The following is an 18,421-nucleotide window of genomic DNA, read 5'->3' as shown; positions in this document are numbered from 1 at the left end:
TGGCCTGCCTGACTCCTCTTTTTTTAAATGCAGAGCCTCAGCAGGGGTAGGTCTCAGACTCAGCACAAGCCAGGATTGACCTGCTGCTGGCCAGCCTTCTAAAGTTTACAGGTGGGGGTGTGGAATTGCACATAGTATTTGGCATTAACTGGTAATCAGAAGCTGATTGGTTAATCAACTACACTATTACATCCCTGGGGTGGGAGGGGGTGTGTATAGATCAGTCTTGATGAGGAATGTTCTCTGGTCAGTTCAGTCTTGCCTATAAATCAGGACTTGCTTGTCTTCATTGACTCTTTTCACTAAAACTCAGTAAATGGGAAGACCTTATGCATGCATTAAACACGTTTCCAGACAGTGTTCATTGCTTCTGCAGAAATGTTAAGTCTGTGTGGTGCAGCATCTATCATGAGGTTACTGAAACAGCAGAACTTCGGCAGCTACAGCATAGGCTAGGGCAGAGCTATGGCAACTTAACAATCTTCCTTCTACTGATTTTTATTGGAATATAGAAAATGGAAGACTAGCTTATTGTAGCTAAGCTTTCCAAACATACTTCCAATACATGGCAAATTACAGGGCTGTGTATAATGTCAAGAGGTCTGTGACTGTTTTGTATCTCCCACACCAGCGGGGAAGACGCTACAGATCTTTAACATTGAGATGAAAAGTAAAATGAAAGCCCATACTATGGCAGAGGAAGTGATCTTCTGGAAATGGATATCGGTAAACACAGTTGCCTTGGTGACAGAGACAGCAGTCTTCCATTGGAGCATGGAGGGAGAATCTCAGCCCCAAAAGATGTTTGATAGGCATGCTAGTCTTGCAGGCTGCCAAATCATCAATTACAGGACAGATGAACACCAAAAGTGGCTACTCCTGATAGGCATTTCAGCCCAGGTAAGGTACTTTTCAGAAAATGTATTATGAGTGCAGGTATAAAACTTGGGCCAAACCTGGAATATGAACTTATTGTTTCACACTGACTGTAATTCCTTACATTTAACACAACTTATTTCAAGAGTGTCCTGTAATAGATTGTCTTCAAACCTTTCAAAAGTAACATGGTAAAATATTTGGGTTGTTTGTTTGTACTGAAAGCACTAGTGGTTCATTTCCTATGCTCTTGATGCATATGCAACTCTTAAATATCTGGAGAAGTCACCTTTCAAATTTTTCTTTTCTCTCCTACCTCCACCTCTTTGTGTCCATTAGCAAAATCGTGTCGTTGGTGCAATGCAGTTGTATTCAGTTGATAGGAAGGTTTCTCAACCTATAGAGGGCCATGCAGCAGCCTTTGCAGAATTCAAAATAGAAGGAAACACCAAGCCTTCCACACTCTTCTGTTTTGCGGTACGGAGCCCTGCAGGAGGCAAGGTAAAACCTGGGGTAAACCTGATAACCACTTACTGATAACCAGGGCTCGCCAAGCGGTGGAAGCAAGCCTCACTCACCAGCCGTGCAATTCTGCGAGCTGCGCATGCGCAGTTTGTGCTGCGCATGTGCAGATCATGTGGCGTCTATGTGCCAGCTTATAATCTACTCATCACGGGCAAGTAGATTGTGATTTGTCGAGCCCTTCTGGTAACTTATACTAACTTGAACCTAAACTTCAATTGCTGTGGGTAGCTTTACAAACTAAAATCAGTGGCTACCTACTTCTCTTGCTCTAAGGTAACTGACTTCAGTAAGTTAACTTTTGAATAATGTTATACTGAAATTATAACCATGTTGAGCACTTGTTTAATGAATGGTGGCTCACTAAATACTGAAGGCAGTGAATTGTCAGTCTATAGGTGCCTTGACTCTTATCTGAATAAATTTCTATCCCTTCTTGTACCAAGTTCTCAGTTGAACAACCTCATTGTCTCTTGTAGTCCTTAGTGGTGCTGACTAAACATAGCCTCCTTACAGAAAAGAACATAGATGTGCCTCGCTTGCTAAGCTGTCCTGTAGTATTCTGGGGAAGATTTTTAAAGGCTTGAGTAACCTTTCAGTACCTTATAAGATGGAACAACCCTGGAAAAAGCAAATTTTGTACCTTTGGACTAAAATCTTGATAACCTGTCCATGGCATTTATTTTTCTCTAATGAACTGTTCAAGATTGAATAAAACTGAAGCAGACTAAGCAAAGTGATGGCAGCAATAGTCTTGGAACAAGGCTTGGCACACTTTATGACCAGCTGTTTCTGACTTACCAAACTGATTTCAAGCACAGAGGTTTTAACCTCTTCAAAGGTTTATTAAAACAATACTCAAACTTTAACATTCTAGAATCATGAACACTGGCTGAATCTTCAAGGTTAAGTTGCACAAAAGGTATTGAAGTCTTGGTTTGTAGCCTTTTTAAGGAACATTGGTTGACTACTGGATCAACTTGTTTCTTAGGATGATCTTGCTTAGAAACTATTTCTTGGTGACCTACAATTTCCTCTCCCCAGCTCCATATAATTGAAGTAGGTCAACCTGCTGCTGGAAACCAGCCCTTTGTAAAGAAAGCTGTTGATGTGTTTTTCCCTCCTGAGGCTCAGACGGACTTCCCTGTGGCAATGCAGGTAAGGTGTCCAAGACTGTAAACTGAACAGGTTGCAAGCTGCTCCAAGTTGGCCAATATAGACATGTATAACAGCATTTCCCATCCTCTTGTGTCATATACATCCACACACTTCTATCACCTCTAAGTAGATGACCTGTGGTATCTTGGTTCAAGAAGGTGAATTCACTTTGGGTCATGTTTTCAGTGGTGATGCCACTTATGTAGATTTGCACATAGATGACTGAATTCCCCCTGAAGAGTGTTGGGTTTTCTTCCGTTTGTATTCTCTAGAGACTAGAAATTTTGGGTCACAAGAACAAAAACTTGGACCAAGACATGAACTGACTTCAAACACAGACTTCTGGCTAAAACTGTAGTCCATTTAGAAAATATTCCCTTTTTTATGAACTATCTTGAGTCCTTAAGCTAAATAGTACTAATCTTCCCTATAAACGGTGACTTCACTATTGCTTTATAGATGTTACTTCCATCCGTCATGCATTCATTCTTCCATAAAAGAACCAATACTAGAAGCATAACTCTCTCCCAGCGAGGTAAGAGTAGAAAGTGGTTGGTTAGAAATTAAGTTAATGAGGCCAGCAAAGAATACTTTATTAACCTGGTCAGAACACAATAAGTAAAGAGATATATGCAATTAGAGATTTGATAGGTGCACAATGATGTACTCAAATAACAAATATGCTTCTGTCCTTCACCTTTAGATTTTTCTAGGTGGCATTAAATAGCTCTACTCCTTAATGAATACAATTCTCACTTGGTTTTTAGTTCTCATAATGAACTTGCTTAAGGAGAGTTGAATTCACCTCTTAACTGTCTCTGAACATATGTAGTTTGCACTACAAGTTGTAGTAATCTGATACAGTGCAAAAGGGCTAACATCTTTTTGGCTCAATTGTGGAATTGCTAGCTAGTGTGGTACTCCAACTTTAGAAGAAGATCTTGTTTAATTTCAGGTGACTAGCTATATTGAGCAATTTGATTGATCTGATCTTGGGTAACCATAGTCAAGAACTGCCTCTTTGCCTGGAGGATCAGTAGACTTAAGACTTCTGCAAGAATTTGTATACTGCGGACTCCTACTTGAGGCTTTTAGTAATAAAGCAACTCCGCTCCACTGCTTTAACTCCTCTAACATGTAATGTCTAATGAGGTGCATAACTTTACAATTAAACTGAAATATTTAGGCTTAAGGTTAGTTGCTTTTTCTAGCTATTCAAATCTGGCTGGCATGCCTAGAAGAGAAAATGTAGCACTAGTTTTCATGTTAACTGAAGCTCTTAGTGCAATAAAGCTTGCATAAAATCCTAGCTTAGCCATCTCTTTGGTGTGCCAGAACCTTAACTTCTGCCTTGGAGGTGGATGTCTTCTACATTCCACTATATAACTGCAGACTCTGGAAATGATGAACACAATTGTTACACTCCTTCCCTGCAAGCTGAGAACTCCCAGCTACATATTTTCCTTCTCACTACACTGTTTGGAAGAATATTCTCCTGCTACATAGCAGTGGATCTCAACTTCCAGTCTGCAGACCAGTGCTGGTCCATTGGCTGCTGGGCCACACCCATGCCTCGAGTGGCTTGGTGGGACTCTGCAGCAAGGCCCATTCTGCCCAGAAACATCCCTTCTCCCTGTGACTAGCACTACATTTAGCTTCCCTGCATGATGCTGCTTTCATATAGGGGATGCCACCCAAGCCCAGGGGCAGGAGGGCTCCCAAAGGCTGCAGCATGGCAGGCTGCTTGCTATGACCCAGTATCAGGGGCTCCGAGAGCCTGGGCTAGTATTTAGCCCTTGCAGCAGCTGCTCATGGTTGCTCGGGGCTAGACTCTAGGCTAGATCGCAGAGTCAGTCTCTGTCTTGGGGCATTCAGTGCTTGGAGGGGCAGGTAAGAGACCCCTCTCCCTCCTCTTGGAGGATCCCCCTTTCCCCTCCAGCAGTGCCTTGGGGCTGCAGTGGGAGGGTTTGGCCCTGGGCTAGTCGCAGCAGAGCTGGCTGACTGCATGTCCAGGGCCTAGGGAAGCTTCCACCAGCTCTCAGCATGTACAGGGAGCCAGCCCTGAGGTTGGGAGAAGAGGGGTAGGAGGGAGCTGAAGAGAGGTAAAGGCAGATAAAGGAGGTTATGGGGGGGAACAGGGATGTGTGAAGAAGATGCAGGAGGAGGATGAGAAGGAACTGAACAGAGGTTGGGATGGGATTCAGGGGAGACTTATGGGGTGATGGGAGTAACTCTAAAGTGGGCTACAGGGAGGGACAAGGGGGATGCAGGAGAGAAGGCTGGAAGCAAGAGCAGCCTGACTGGGGAAGGGAGACACACAGGGCAGGAATTGTACAGAAGGAGATGGGCAAAATAGAATGGCAGCTCCCCCACCCCATGGAGTAGGAGAGGTCAGGAAGAGGGCAGAGCTGACTGGTAACTTGAGGGCACGGGCTCCTATACCCCAACCACACTTCCTTTTCTAAAGAGAATTCCCTCAACCATGTGGGTGCTCCTTCCTAGGTCCCTCTTTGACACCAGTCACTCCTAAGGGAAGGGCTGCCCCACCCAGTAGCCAGAGGAATTTTTCCTGTGAATTTGTCTTTTAGTGTTGTACCTACCTACAAATTCTGATCCACTACAACATGTATTGTGTACATACAGATCACATGTTAATTTTAAGACTTAGAATGTAAAGTACCATAATCAATATGCAAATAAAATTACCAGTCCACCAAAAGTTTGAATGGGTTTGCCAGTCTAAAGCAGTCTTTCTCAATCAGTGGTAAGAGTACCCCTGCAGGTACTCGTAAGTCTGTGGAGTATGTCAGCACAACTGAAACTTGGAGAACTGAATTTGTATTAAGTTTTAGTGTTTTGTTGTACTTTTTACACCCAAAAATGTCATTGCCTGCCCAGCTATGATTAAGTTGTTTAAACAAATGTGGTGCAATGGTGGGGGGGAGGGGAAGCTGTCAGAAAACTGTAGGTGCTGGGGGTATTTTTTTAATAGGTACTTTATATAAAAGGTTGGAACCACTGCTATACAGCACTGCCTCAGGCTACAAGAAACCTGTACTTTCATAGCTCATTGACATTAGTCAGATGTTCCTAATTGTGTCTTTTTTTTTAAGATTGGAGCCAAGCATGGCGTTAGCTACCTGATCACTAAGTATGGATACATTCACATGTATGACTTGGAATCTGGAGTGTGTATTTACATGAACCGTATTAGTGCTGACACAATCTTTGTAACTGCTCCTCATGAACCTTCCTCTGGCATTATTGGTGTGAATAAAAAAGGACAGGTAAATGGAGTTATCTTGCTCTTGAGCTTAAACTTTGAACGGAGTATGGGAATACTGTACTGACTTCTGCATAGAAAATAGCATTATCTAATCAAAGTTCTACACCCTACTTAAGATAATTATTCTTTGGGATATTGTAAAGATCTCAGCTCTGTGTATTCTCTATTACTACAGAGCCATACTGCACATGCATGGCAGTGTAAATCAGGAGAACAATCTTCAAATGCAGGAGGGAACATTCTGTTCCTCAACTCCTTACTGAACTTGTGAGAACTGCTCTCCCACTTGTGGGTTTGTTTTTATAAGGGAACTGAAGTGCATATGGAATGCAACTTGAGTTTCTCATGGCTGGTTCTTTAGCATTCTGTGAACACAATGGCAGGCTTCTCTATCGACACTATTTCTTGAAGTGATTTGGTAGTAACTTTTGAACCTTCCTTATTTTAATATGATAAATGGCAAGGCAACTTAGTATGATCTAATTTTCTATATATGTATTATATGTAGTCCAAATACCGTCAATTTATTATCACAATTCAAGTGGCTTGGCATGCCAATTTGCAACACAAGCATGTACTTGGCATGGAAAAGTTCCTTTGAGGAAAGCGTGCCAATTGTAGCTCTGAGAATATACATTCTTGACTTAGGATGTGACACTTTCCTTCTCTAAATCCTAGAGGCAATATTCCACCTGAAACTCTTATAAATACTACTTTGCTGCTATAGTGGTGTTTGTATTTGTTGCTTGTCTGTCTTAATAGATCCTATAACAACCCATACAGCCTAAATCAAGAAGTCAGCAAGTTTCAAATTATAGTATCTAGTGCATTTTACTAGAGCTCTCGGCCTCACTGATGGGCACTGTACAAAACAGAACTCACTGGCTCTCTCAAAGAGCTTATTTAGCTTTAAAAGGAAAAACAAAACTTCATTTCTCGCTACTTGATCTAATGTGATGAAACTGCCCTCAATTATAAGCTTGCCTTTCAGATGGTGAGTAGACAAGCTGAGTTCTAGTCCCAAAAAGTGCCAGTAGAAGAAACAGCTTTATTTAATGTATTGATGAGCTTCTTGGATTCTTAATTCTCTTGCTTTATTATTTTGAGCAGCTGTTTTTCAGCAGGATTCTCTTAAGGTTCTCTTGTTCGTTCCAGGTATTGTCAGTTTGTGTTGAAGAAGATAACATTGTGAATTATGCTACTAATGTTCTCCAGAATCCAGACCTGGGTCTGCGTATGGCTATTCGCAGTAACTTGGCTGGGGCAGAGGAGTTGTTTGCTAGAAAGTTCAATACACTCTTTGCACAAGGAAGTTATGGAGAAGCTGCTAAAGTAGCAGCATCTGCACCAAAGGTTAGTGTTTCCAAAATGAAGACTAAGGATTAAAGGTGATGCTCATGACAGAAGAATAACAGCATATGTGGAAAATCTTGACAAAATATTGGTTACTAGTGCAAATAAATACCCAACTAACTGCCACTTAGTCAAATGTGTGAGTTTACATCAAGACAATTTGGTTAATTGCTACAGATGTTTCTGTTGTAGATCTAGCTTGTAGCTGACTGCACACAGTGAATAGCTAAATTCTCTGCTGGGCATAGCATACAGAGGAGTACAATAAAAAAGCTGCTCTCAGTTGGCTCAAACTGACTATAAATCATAAGTACCTAAGACACCAGCATGTTTTCAGTGGCTACTACATAAGTAGCATGGGTGCAGAAAAAAGAAAGGTTATTCAGATGGATGTATCTGAAACCACTTACTTTAAAAAAAACTTGGGTCTTTTCCTCTCCTGGTATCTTCCAGGGAATCCTTCGTACCAGTGATACTATCAGAAAGTTCCAGAGTGTGCCAGCACAGCCTGGGCAGGCCTCTCCTTTACTGCAGTACTTTGGTATCTTGCTTGACCAAGGACAACTTAACAAATTTGAATCATTAGAACTCTGCCGTCCTGTCTTGCAACAAGGACGCAAGCAGCTCCTGGAAAAATGGCTGAAGGAAGATAAGGTAGGCAGATGGTTTAGTTAAACATAATGCTTCAGTCTTGTGCCAGTAGACTGCTATATATTTGTGTACTTAGATTTACTGCTTGGTTCATGTCAGCTATCTCTGTTCTGCCTGATCATCAAATGCTACTTCTGATTTCAGCTGGAATGCTCTGAGGAGCTAGGCGATCTGGTGAAGACAGCTGACCCAACCCTGGCACTCAGTGTTTACCTTCGTGCTAATGTGCCAAACAAAGTCATTCAGTGCTTTGCAGAAACTGGTCAGTTTCAGAAAATAGTGCTTTATGCGAAAAAGGTAAATGTTTTAGTTAAAAGTGAAAGATTATGTAATAGCTCTTTACTGTTAGACCCCCCCCCCCATAGGCATCTCTGCAGTGCTCTGTTCTGTATAACTGCATTAGCTTAGCCCACAAAGAACATGTTCCAAAACTGAGTCCATTGTCTTAGATCAGCCATATAATGGAGATGGAACTTGAAAGAATTTTTTCTTACCTAACTTAAACTTTGGATGGCAGTCTCTAAAACACTTCCTGCAAACGAGTTTTTGCAAATGCCCCTATCTCTACACTTGTTCATCCCTGTTGGAAACGTAAGACTGGTGCAAACTTTTAAAATCCTATATCTTAATTATCAGTATATAAACAGTCCCATCCCAAATTGAAAATGAGTTTAAAGTCTAGTATAACCAGAATGCTGCCTAGTCATAAATGTTTACAGCAGGTGTCACTGAACTATAAGAATTTACTAGTTTTGATTAGATTTACTGAATTTTACAAGGAGCTCTGACTAATGACTAATGACATTTTGTAACATTCTAGGTTGGCTACACACCAGACTGGATCTTCTTGTTGAGAAGTGTGATGAGAGTCAGCCCAGAACAAGGCCTTCAGTTCTCTCAGATGCTGGTGCAGGATGAAGAGCCACTGGCTAATATTAACCAGGTAGAAACTTGCAACTGATAATGACTTCGTTGAGTGGACATGGAGTCTGAGGACATAGCTTATAGTGTGTTTGTAAAATAAAAGTTCAATTCAGTGAATTTTGCTATACTCCTAGTATTTGAACTAGCTTGATTGGGTTGGCCCATGGGTTTACAGGCAGTATTACTGACACTAATCTAGTATGCTATTGATTTGCTACCCCAACAACCTATACTCGGTTCTGAAGCTGAGTTCTGACCTAGTTTACATCTTCAGTTTTTTTATTGTAAAACGGGTACTTGAAACTAAGCCTTTTTTCTCTTTAGGAGACAGTCCTTGACTGACTTAATAATCTGTTTCTCCAAACTCTAAGGCTAAAATTTGTTTCATTTACTGGTTTATCAAATGCTTGTTTGAAGCATACTGAAATGGCTTGCCATCAAAATCAGACACTATCAATTCAGATTTCCACTTCAAAATGAAATAAACACTTGACAATACTAGAGGTAAAATATAAAGTAGAGACAAGACTACTGCAAAAGTACAATGCTGGAAGCTTTAAAAGTTCTTAAATTGGTTACATTGATCAGCTACAGCACCAAAGTCATTTTATGATACATACAAGACTCGTGACTTGTAGTCAAATTGTATAGGAACTCGGTGTAGTCAAATGACCTGCATACTGTTCACTTCAGATCGTAGATGTATTCATGGAGAACAGTCTCATTCAGCAATGCACTTCCTTCTTGTTGGATGCTTTGAAGAATAATCGCCCTGCTGAAGGACACCTTCAGACACGTCTGCTGGAAATGAATCTAATTCATGCCCCCCAGGTAAGATTCCTCAGCCTAATCTCCTTAATTTTTAAACATTCCTTTACCCCGATGGTTCTCAAACTTTTTTGGCCAAGGCCCACCTTGCTTAATACAAACCTTTCAGTGGACCACCAGTTGTGTTGTGATTAAATTGAATTTCCATTAGCTAAACAGATGAAGCACTTAACTCTTTCATGTTAACTTCATTTAAAATGAAGTTAAATTTATGTCAATACAAGGTTTTAATGGGTTTTTTCTTTGACAGGAGTGGGGAATATTTTTTTTTTGGTTTGGGGCCCACTGACTCAAGTCAGTTGGACCTTGAGTGAGAAGTAAAACTCCTCCAAAAACCCACAACCCTCACTGATGTGGCCCCCAACTAAGACACCTTGCTCCTCCAGTGCTCTAGCCCCATGGGGCAGGGGGAAGGGACAGGGAGGATTGAGGTTCAGGGCTTCCCATAGGCCAGATTTACTCTTCTGGGGTTCCAGTGTTAGTGGAGTGTGGTGGACCTCCTTAGGCTCTGGGGTGGGGACAAATTAGGGGTTCAGTGTGCGAGACAGGGCTGCCAGTGAGTGGAATGGGGGTGCAGGATATGGGTGGGAGGTGAGGTGCAGGAAGGAGTGAGGTCTAGGTGAGAGGTAGGGTGCAGAAGCAGGCTGAGAGTAGGGTGTCTGGCTGGGTGGAGAGCAAGATCAAGGGAGGGTGCAGTGTGTACCCAGGAAGGAGGGTGTAGGAAGCAGGGTGTGGGGGGAGAATGCAGGCTTGTGGATCGGGGAGCGCAGGGGGGTTTGGGCATGAGGGGGATGCTTATCTGGCTTCGTGCCCCCAATGTTCTCATTGGTGGGCCAAAGGGGGCAGCTTCCTCTAGTGTTGGAGTAGGAATCCAGAACTGGTGCTCCAGTCCTTATGTCTGCACGGTGACAGCAAGACTGGAGTGGCAGCAGGGGCACTCCACTGTGGGGGAGCTGAGATCAAGCTACCGACAACACTTTAAGATCCACTGCTTTTTATCTTGCTTGAAAAATAAGTGTCCTTAGAATGCCAGCTATTTAAAAAAATTGCTTTTGTTGGTGGTAGTCTCTAGCTATTCTCCTAGTTTGGACAAATGATTACAGTAGTTCCTATGCATTCACCTCTTCAGTCTGCATAAAATCACTTCACTGTAAGGGTGTTCAAGTAAACCATGTGGTGGGGAAGTGTAATGTAGCTGACTTGATAGTTACTAATGAGGTCTTTTCCCAGAAGCTCATTATATTTCCTTGCATACTGTTACATCTTAACCTGTAGATAGAAACTGGAAGCTTAAAGTTTAACTAACTGTATCCTTAGGTTGCAGATGCCATCCTTGGAAATCAAATGTTTACACACTATGATCGTGCTCACATCGCTCAGTTATGTGAAAAGGCAGGCTTGCTACAAAGAGCATTGGAACACTACACTGATCTCTATGATATAAAGCGTGCTGTTGTTCACACTCATCTCTTGAATCCTGAGGTAAGCTGAAGCTTATTTTGTGCGTTAGCAGTAACTACATTTCTCCTGCTATTACTTACTTTAAAAACTTTCCCTCAAAGGGAACTGGTGTATGAAAAGTAACTCAGCAAGTACATGTAATTCCCTAGGCCAGTGGCTCTCAACCAGAGGTACATGTACACCTAGAAGTATGCAAATCTTCCTTGAGGGTACATTAAATCATTTAAAGCTGTGCTTTCCAACACTAGCCGCATGTGACTATTTGGCCAATTGAGTATGGGTATTTTGCTATAGCAGTAGCCACTATAGTGGCTATTACTTCAGAAAGTTGCCAGATGTCACACCAGGCTACATAAGTAGTAGAAAACTCAGTGTAAACTAAAATGTCCTGCAGACAATGGCTTGCTAATACTGCGTTTTGAACTATACAATGAAATGAAAGGACAATATTTGCATTCTAGTTCATTTTAGAATACTATATTGGCAGGGCTCAAATTCTGGAAACCCTACTTGCCAGACAAAAGGGACTTGCCACCCTCCCCCCCCTAAAAGTGTTTTTTAATAGCATAAATTCCTAATAAGAACAGTAATTACTAATAAGTTATTAATAAATATCACCCATGTTATTAATAAATATCTTATAAACCTCTATCTTCCCCTCTGCTGCCATGTCTCCTCCCCTTGCTCCATCTCCCCTGGTGCCTGCTGCCCCAACCCCTCACACTCCCCTGCTGCCCTTCTCACTGCCCTCAGCCTTCCTGAGACCTGCCCCCCTCCACCAGCCCTTCTCTCTCCCCTGTGCCCACTCCTCCTCCAGTAGCCCTACTCTGATCATGCGAGCTACCCCTTCTCATCCCCTCTCCTAACACCTCCCTCTAGAAACCTGCCCTGCCTCTCTTCTCTGGTGCTGGTCCCTCCCCTGCAGGTGTCTGCCCTTCTGTTTCACCCCCAGAATCCCCTGGCACCTGCACTTCCCCCGCCCCCTCTAATCTTTTTTCCTGATGCCCACCCCCTTACCCGCCTCTGCCCCCATTCCCCTCATACTCATGTGCCCTCTCACATGACTTGCTCCGTCCCTGCCTTCGTCATGTCCCCACCCCTTCTTTCTAGCCTTCTCCAAGCACCTCCCCTTCCAACCCCCAGTGCCCTTACCCTCTCCCCTCCCACTGACACCTCCCCTCCTGCCCTTTACCTTGTCTTCACTTGGCCCCCTGGCATTTCTCTCCTGCACCCCTGTCACTTGGTGCCTTCCCCTTTCTTCTTTTTCTCCTGACCTCCTCCACTCCCCTCCCCGCAGTTAAGTCCAGCCCAGCCCTTTCCCCTCCCCCAGGGCCAGCTCTAGGTTTTTTGCTGCCCCAAGCAAAACATTTTTGGCTGCTCCCCCCTTTTGTTGTCCTTTACACATTTGCATTTTGCAATTTTTTTGTTTTCACTCTTTGTCCTGACATTTTAGCCCTGTAAATAGCAAATAGCTTTTTTTTTTTTAAATAAAAGGCAAAGGAGCTTCAAGTGAACTCCCCCCCCTTTGACTCACTGCTGAATCACAGCAGCCTTTTCCCTGCCCTGTCCAGCCCTTCCTTATGGACAAGTACCCCATCACTCCTGACCCACAGGGGAAATGGGGTGCAGGTAGCAGTGGAGGCATGGGGAATGGGACGTGGGGAACGGGAGGGGTAGAGGAAGCAGGGCCTAGGGGCAGTACAGGGAATGGGCAGCACAATGGGGGTCAGGGATCAGAGGGGAGCAGGGTGCAAGGGCGGTACAGAGCCAGAGTCACAGGGAAGAGGGAGGGGAGGGCAGGGGATCCGGGGAGCAGGGGCGGTGTGGGAATGGGCAGTGTGGGGCAGGTGAAGCAAGCCGGGTGGTTGGCTGGGAGCGGTCTCCCACTGGCGAGGGGGTTGGGGCCATGGCAGGACTGGAGTTGGCAGGGCAGGGCAGGTCCTGGCTGTGCTGCAGCCAGCTCCTGGGGCCACGCAGCAAGAGCCGAACTGTTGTGGCCCTTTAAAATCAGCCGGGCCATGTCATGCCAGCATCCTGGCATCTGCCAGCATTCCGTCCTCTGGCTAGTGCCCCACCTCCTTGCACTGGAGCTGCACACAGGCAGCCCAGCACTGGGAATCCATGCGCTTCCCCCTTCCTGGCGGTGCTCTGCTCCTCCGCCCGGCTGGTGGATTGGATGGGACCACGCCGCCTGTAGTGCGGGCTTTGGCCAGCCCGCCCCTGCACTCGCCAGCTGATAAAATCTACTCGACACGGGCAAGTGCATTTGTCAAGCCCTGTATATTGGTCATTTTTAATAATAGTGTGGTGTGACACTTTAGCTCTTCTGATTTTGTAAGTGTTTTGGTGAGGTGAAATATGGGGATACAGAAGACCAACAAATCAGGTTCCTGAAAGGGGTACGGTAGCCTGGAAAGGCTGAGAGCCATTTAGTGGTGTAAGCAACTAGCCGACAAGCGTATGCATATTGAATAGCCAACTAGTGACTCTGCTAGTTGCTTCCCCACCCCATCTATCTTGCTGCTTCGGATAGAGGCAGCAAGGGAGGAGAACAGGAGCCCATGCTGGGGGAGTCAGCTTAACCCTTTCCCCTCAGCATTTCCACAGCACTGCCTTCCCCTGTGTTGCTGCCTCTCAGTGGCAGCAGCCAGGAGAGGGGAGGCAGTTGGAAAGCAGGAGGCACCCATGGCCAGTCCAGGATATTGCAAACAGGCTACTGGAGCCAGCATGCACCAGGACTGAGCAAACTCAGTTCAGTCCCTGCTTGTGCCAGTCAGGGACCACTGTGGCTCTTACTACATTTAAAATGCAGAACCACAGCAGTCCCAGATCTTCCCTGGCTCATACTAGTCAGCCCTACCCCACCTCCCTGCTGCAGTTCTGTAATTTAAATTTAGTTCCTGGCAGGGGGAGGAGGTTAGTTCTTGGACAGGCACGAACTGGTATAGAATGCCTTCCTTTATTGACTACTTGATTAGTCATTTACCCCCCTCTTTAGTTGCTAGTCATGATTCTAAACTTGAAATAAGTTTCTTTGCAGCTCAAATGCTTCCCTAAGGAAGCTAATTCTTGCCCACAATAGGTATCACATTGTTTCAAACAATCCTAGAGTGTCGTCATGAACTATGGCTCATGGGTTGCAGCATCCGTGTTGCTATCAGTGTTCCGGAGGGTTAAAAGCAGCTCATGTCATTCCTGACTACTTCCATGTGACTTGGTCTCCTCTTGCAGACCTCACAATTGGAAATACTTACATTCTGCATTGTTGGATATGTAACTACTTCACCTGTTGTATTTGAGTGATTGTATACAACCATTAAAACCATTTTAATTTCTGTTCTTAGTGGCTTGTAAACTACTTTGGGTCTCTGTCGGTTGAAGACTCTGTGGAATGTCTGCGTGCAATGCTGTCTTCCAACATTCGACAAAACCTACAGCTCTGTGTGCAAGTAGCTTCTAAATACCATGAGCAGCTTGGCACCCAGTCTCTTGTGGAGCTTTTTGAATCTTTCAAAAGTTATGAAGGTGAGGTGCTCTCATGGTCTTCAGTGCTTGCTGTCCCTCTTTAAAAGGCAGCCAGCTTACAACAAACAAAAGGAAGTTTTTCTTCACTCAGCATAAAGTCAGCCTGTGGAACTCCTTGCCAGAGGATGTGGTGAAGTCTAGGACTTCTAACAGGGTTCAAAAAAGAGCTAGATTCAATCAATGGCTATTAGCCAGGATGGGTAGGAATGGTATCCCTTGCCTCTTTCTCTGGTGGTGGGTGTAGGGGAACGATCATGTCTTCCTTCCTCTGGGGCATCTGGTATTAGCCACTGTCGGCAGATAGGATACTGGGCTAGATGGACCTTTGGTCTGACCCAATATGGACATTCTTGTGAGTGGCATACTAGTACCATGCTACTTTCCAAGTGAAAGGCAGGAGATTTACTATAGACTGGTGCTTAAATAACTGCATCTTCTGCAAAAAGTCTTGGGTGGAGGAGGGCAAGCATATACATCGCTAATCTTACCTTTTGCTTCCTTCCTGATACTGAATCAAAGCAAGTAATTTCTCCAACTATGCAATAAATTCAACTCTAAATGTTCAAAGCTTATAAGCACCATCTGCTTCTTTCTAGGACTATTTTATTTCCTCGGTTCTATTGTGAACTTCAGCCAGGATCCAGATGTCCACTTTAAATATATCCAGGCAGCCTGCAAGACTGGTCAGATTAAGGAGGTTGAAAGGATTTGCCGTGAGAGTAACTGCTATAACCCAGAACGGGTGAAGAATTTTCTGAAGGTATTTTTCCCAACTGTTGGCTAGAATAGTAACTGGAAAGGAACAAAATATGAACTAAAAGTTTCTTGAGATCAAGGAATTTTACAGTGCTTACAGAATAAGTGAAAATACAAGAGATATATTGGACTTCAAGGAGTACCAAACTCTCTAGTATGTTCCACACAGTAATGAGGTGATAAATATTTAGTCAGTATGGTTGTGAGAAATAGGTGGGCTCTAGCTTGTAACTTTGTATTATTGTAGGCTTGGGCACTAGATGCTGTAAAAGCTCATCTAACTCACTTTAGAAGAATGATGAACTATGAGTCTGAAAGGGGCATGCCTGGTATAGTCATTGTAGTAATAAGACCGCATTTACTGTAAAGTAGCATGCATATTGTCTTGGACTGTTATGGGTCACATCTGTGACCCAATTTTGGTTTGGTATAAAAATTTATTTAGACTTTAAACTGTTCTATTAACTCCCATATTGGTTGCTGAATCTGTGTAATAGCCTAATTCTCTCCATTGGAAACATACAAATGTAATACTTGAAGAAACCTCCAGTGGTCCTCTAGTTCAGACCACCCACACATACATTTAGTGAGACCGGATGGTCCCTTGGCATTTTTGCCTAGTCTGTGGAATCCCGATCAGTGGAAGCTCCAAAACAAACTCTCTTGGTAGCCTATTCCAGTGCTTACATATTTGTATAGCTTAAACTTTCCAGTTTTCCCTTGTTGCAGACTCCACTAAACTCAAGGTAAGATCAGAAGTAGATAAGGAGAACCATTTGCTCACAGAACCATTATAAAGTGGCCATTTTGGCATCTTTAGACTGTTAAAGGTACCCCTCTTTTTTTCTCCCCCTTCCCGCCGCTCAAGATTACACATGGCCAGGGTTTTTAGCCTTTTGATATAGGTGGCTTTTTAAAAGACATCTGACCAAATTTTTGTAGCTTTCCTTTGGAGTCTCCAATTTGTCCAGATTTCCCTAAGTTCTGTACCCACTACAGAACACTGTTCTCTAGCCCAGATGTTACTAGTGCCAAGTAGAGCAGGACAACTTCACACCTTGAATATACCCCAGAATTGCATTAGTTGCCTGGAGCTGCATCAGTTCAGTGGTTCTCAATTTTTTTGTATTTTATAGACCACTTAAATTGTTGAGGATTGGAACAGACCTACTGAATCTTTCCAAATTTCAGGCTTTTACTAGTCATTCTGTAAGAATGGATGGGGGACACATGGTGGGAGGGCATATGAAGTTTCTATAACTTAGCCTAGATGCACATCCTTTCTTGCTCGAAATTTGGCTTCAAGATTCTTATCTTAGTTTAAGGGATTCTGGGAATTTGAAATCCTTTTAACGGGACCTGACTCTCAAAGTGCTGAGTGTTCACTCTCAGCAAAACCTCTTATGGTAGATATCCAAGCACATCGAAAATGCTAGTCACTACTTCAAAAAAAACTTGTCCTTAAAAGCAGAAGTACAGTTACTTAGGTACATTTAAAATAGAATACAATGGGCTTTTAAATCCTGAAGGATGAGCCTGCATTTTTGAATCAAGTTGAAATAAGCATTTTTCTGAATAATAGCCTTTTGTCTCTTTGATCTGTGCATTATTTGAAGAGATTAACCCTTCTGCTTTTCTTCAATTTTCCCTCCTCTCCAATGTATAGGAGGCCAAGCTCACAGACCAGCTTCCTTTGATCATTGTTTGTGACAGGTTTGACTTTGTTCATGACCTGGTTCTCTATTTGTACCGCAATAACCTCCAGAAGTACATTGAGATCTACGTTCAGAAGGTAAAATATCTCTAAGGAATAAATCTATTGTCCAGCATGTATAATCTACTGGGAACTTTGGCTTACCTGAGGCTCTGCTCTAACTCTGAAGTTTAGACTCCCTAGCAATCTAAACATTATTGGATAACCAAGCAGAATGAAATCTTGATGTTTCAATCAAATGTTGTCCAATTCATCAAAAAGAGAGCCAACTATAATAGCTTCTGCATTGCTATAGCAATGTAGACTGATTACTCTGTATCAGAGTGCTGCTTCCCCAGCACTTACACTGGGGAAATTTGTCACTTGCATGTTAAGTTTTAGTTGGTTGTGGGACAGAAGGGGGGTCACTTGGGTAACTTACAATTTCAGTTCTTGTAGATGTTGACACTCAGTTTAGTGAGGGGTTAACTGTACTTACTGAGACTGATTTAAGAACATGTTTTAGATAACTAGTTTGGTTCCCTAAATTTCAAAACATTAAAGAATCCATTCAGTTGTGGGATAGTCAAACCATTCTTATGCTGGTTTATTCTAGGTGAATCCAAGCCGTATACCAGCAGTAATTGGAGGGCTTCTTGATGTAGATTGTTCTGAAGATGTAATTAAGAACTTGATCATGGTGGTTAGAGGCCAGTTCTCAACTGACGAATTGGTAGCTGAAGTGGAAAAAAGAAATAGGTAAGAATAGAGATTACGAAGGTCCATATAAATAGCCTTTTCATTTGCCTACAATAAAAGGCTTCCCCTTGGCATACAGGAATTGCATTCATTACTCTTTCAAAATGGGACTGATTTGGGGAAAAGTAAAAATTATGAAAGGAACTTAATGTGGTGGTTGGTCAGTGAGGCAATTTCCTTGAGTAAACAAAGGAATCTTGACAGTTTCAAGAACACCTGCCTATGGAATAGGAGAGCATAACTATCACATGCATTGATGATGAATCAGACCACGTATTGCAATCTTCTGATCCTAAGACTAGCTTATTCTTCCATTCATGAATATAGGAATATTATTCTTAAGTAATGGAAGGAAAACAAGCTCTTTATCTTGTGTCAAAACACTAGACATTACAATAGCTACTATATGCAAGTATACAGATAGCAATCAGAATAAGAATGTGCAAGTGTATATAATACAGTGACTCTGATCAGCCTCCTAGAACAGAAGTGGAGAAGGGAGACAAACTGTGGAGAAGTGAATACAGTAGGTGAGCCTAAAGCCAACTGAATGACTTGTATTTGCTGCATTTTTCTATAATTAGTGGGACCAGGAGACAAATAGAGTATGACATGCACTAGCTTAAAAT

General features: G+C 43.0%; 1 protein-coding gene and 1 long non-coding RNA gene across 5 annotated transcripts in view; one reads left to right on the top strand and one right to left on the bottom strand.

Annotated features, from left to right (window-relative positions):
- CLTCL1 (clathrin heavy chain like 1) overlaps window positions 1-18,421 on the top strand; it is a 56,316-nt gene that overhangs the window by 15,729 nt on the left and 22,166 nt on the right. For all 4 annotated transcript variants that reach the window (XM_075898239.1, XM_075898237.1, XM_075898240.1 and 1 more), the window contains exons 3-16: window positions 632-900; window positions 1,216-1,377; window positions 2,443-2,556; window positions 5,670-5,843; window positions 6,998-7,195; window positions 7,649-7,849; window positions 7,991-8,143; window positions 8,667-8,789; window positions 9,464-9,601; window positions 10,916-11,080; window positions 14,404-14,584; window positions 15,181-15,344; window positions 17,007-17,132; window positions 17,650-17,792. In XM_075898239.1, the coding sequence (XP_075754354.1) occupies window positions 632-900; window positions 1,216-1,377; window positions 2,443-2,556; window positions 5,670-5,843; window positions 6,998-7,195; window positions 7,649-7,849; window positions 7,991-8,143; window positions 8,667-8,789; window positions 9,464-9,601; window positions 10,916-11,080; window positions 14,404-14,584; window positions 15,181-15,344; window positions 17,007-17,132; window positions 17,650-17,792 (2,311 nt within the window). The remainder of the gene's footprint in view (window positions 1-631; window positions 901-1,215; window positions 1,378-2,442; window positions 2,557-5,669; window positions 5,844-6,997; window positions 7,196-7,648; window positions 7,850-7,990; window positions 8,144-8,666; window positions 8,790-9,463; window positions 9,602-10,915; window positions 11,081-14,403; window positions 14,585-15,180; window positions 15,345-17,006; window positions 17,133-17,649; window positions 17,793-18,421) is intronic.
- Window positions 17,609-18,421, bottom strand: part of LOC142818481 (uncharacterized) — a 42,387-nt gene continuing 41,574 nt past the window's right edge. The window contains exon 3 of the long non-coding RNA XR_012895969.1: window positions 17,609-17,770. This is a non-coding gene — a long non-coding RNA (uncharacterized LOC142818481). The remainder of the gene's footprint in view (window positions 17,771-18,421) is intronic.

This window comes from Pelodiscus sinensis, chromosome 15 (genome assembly GCF_049634645.1).
Source record: "Pelodiscus sinensis isolate JC-2024 chromosome 15, ASM4963464v1, whole genome shotgun sequence".
Classification (NCBI taxonomy): Eukaryota; Metazoa; Chordata; order Testudines; family Trionychidae; genus Pelodiscus; species Pelodiscus sinensis.
Note: the sequence above shows the minus strand (reverse complement) of the source record. Positions and strands in the feature narration are given on the sequence as shown.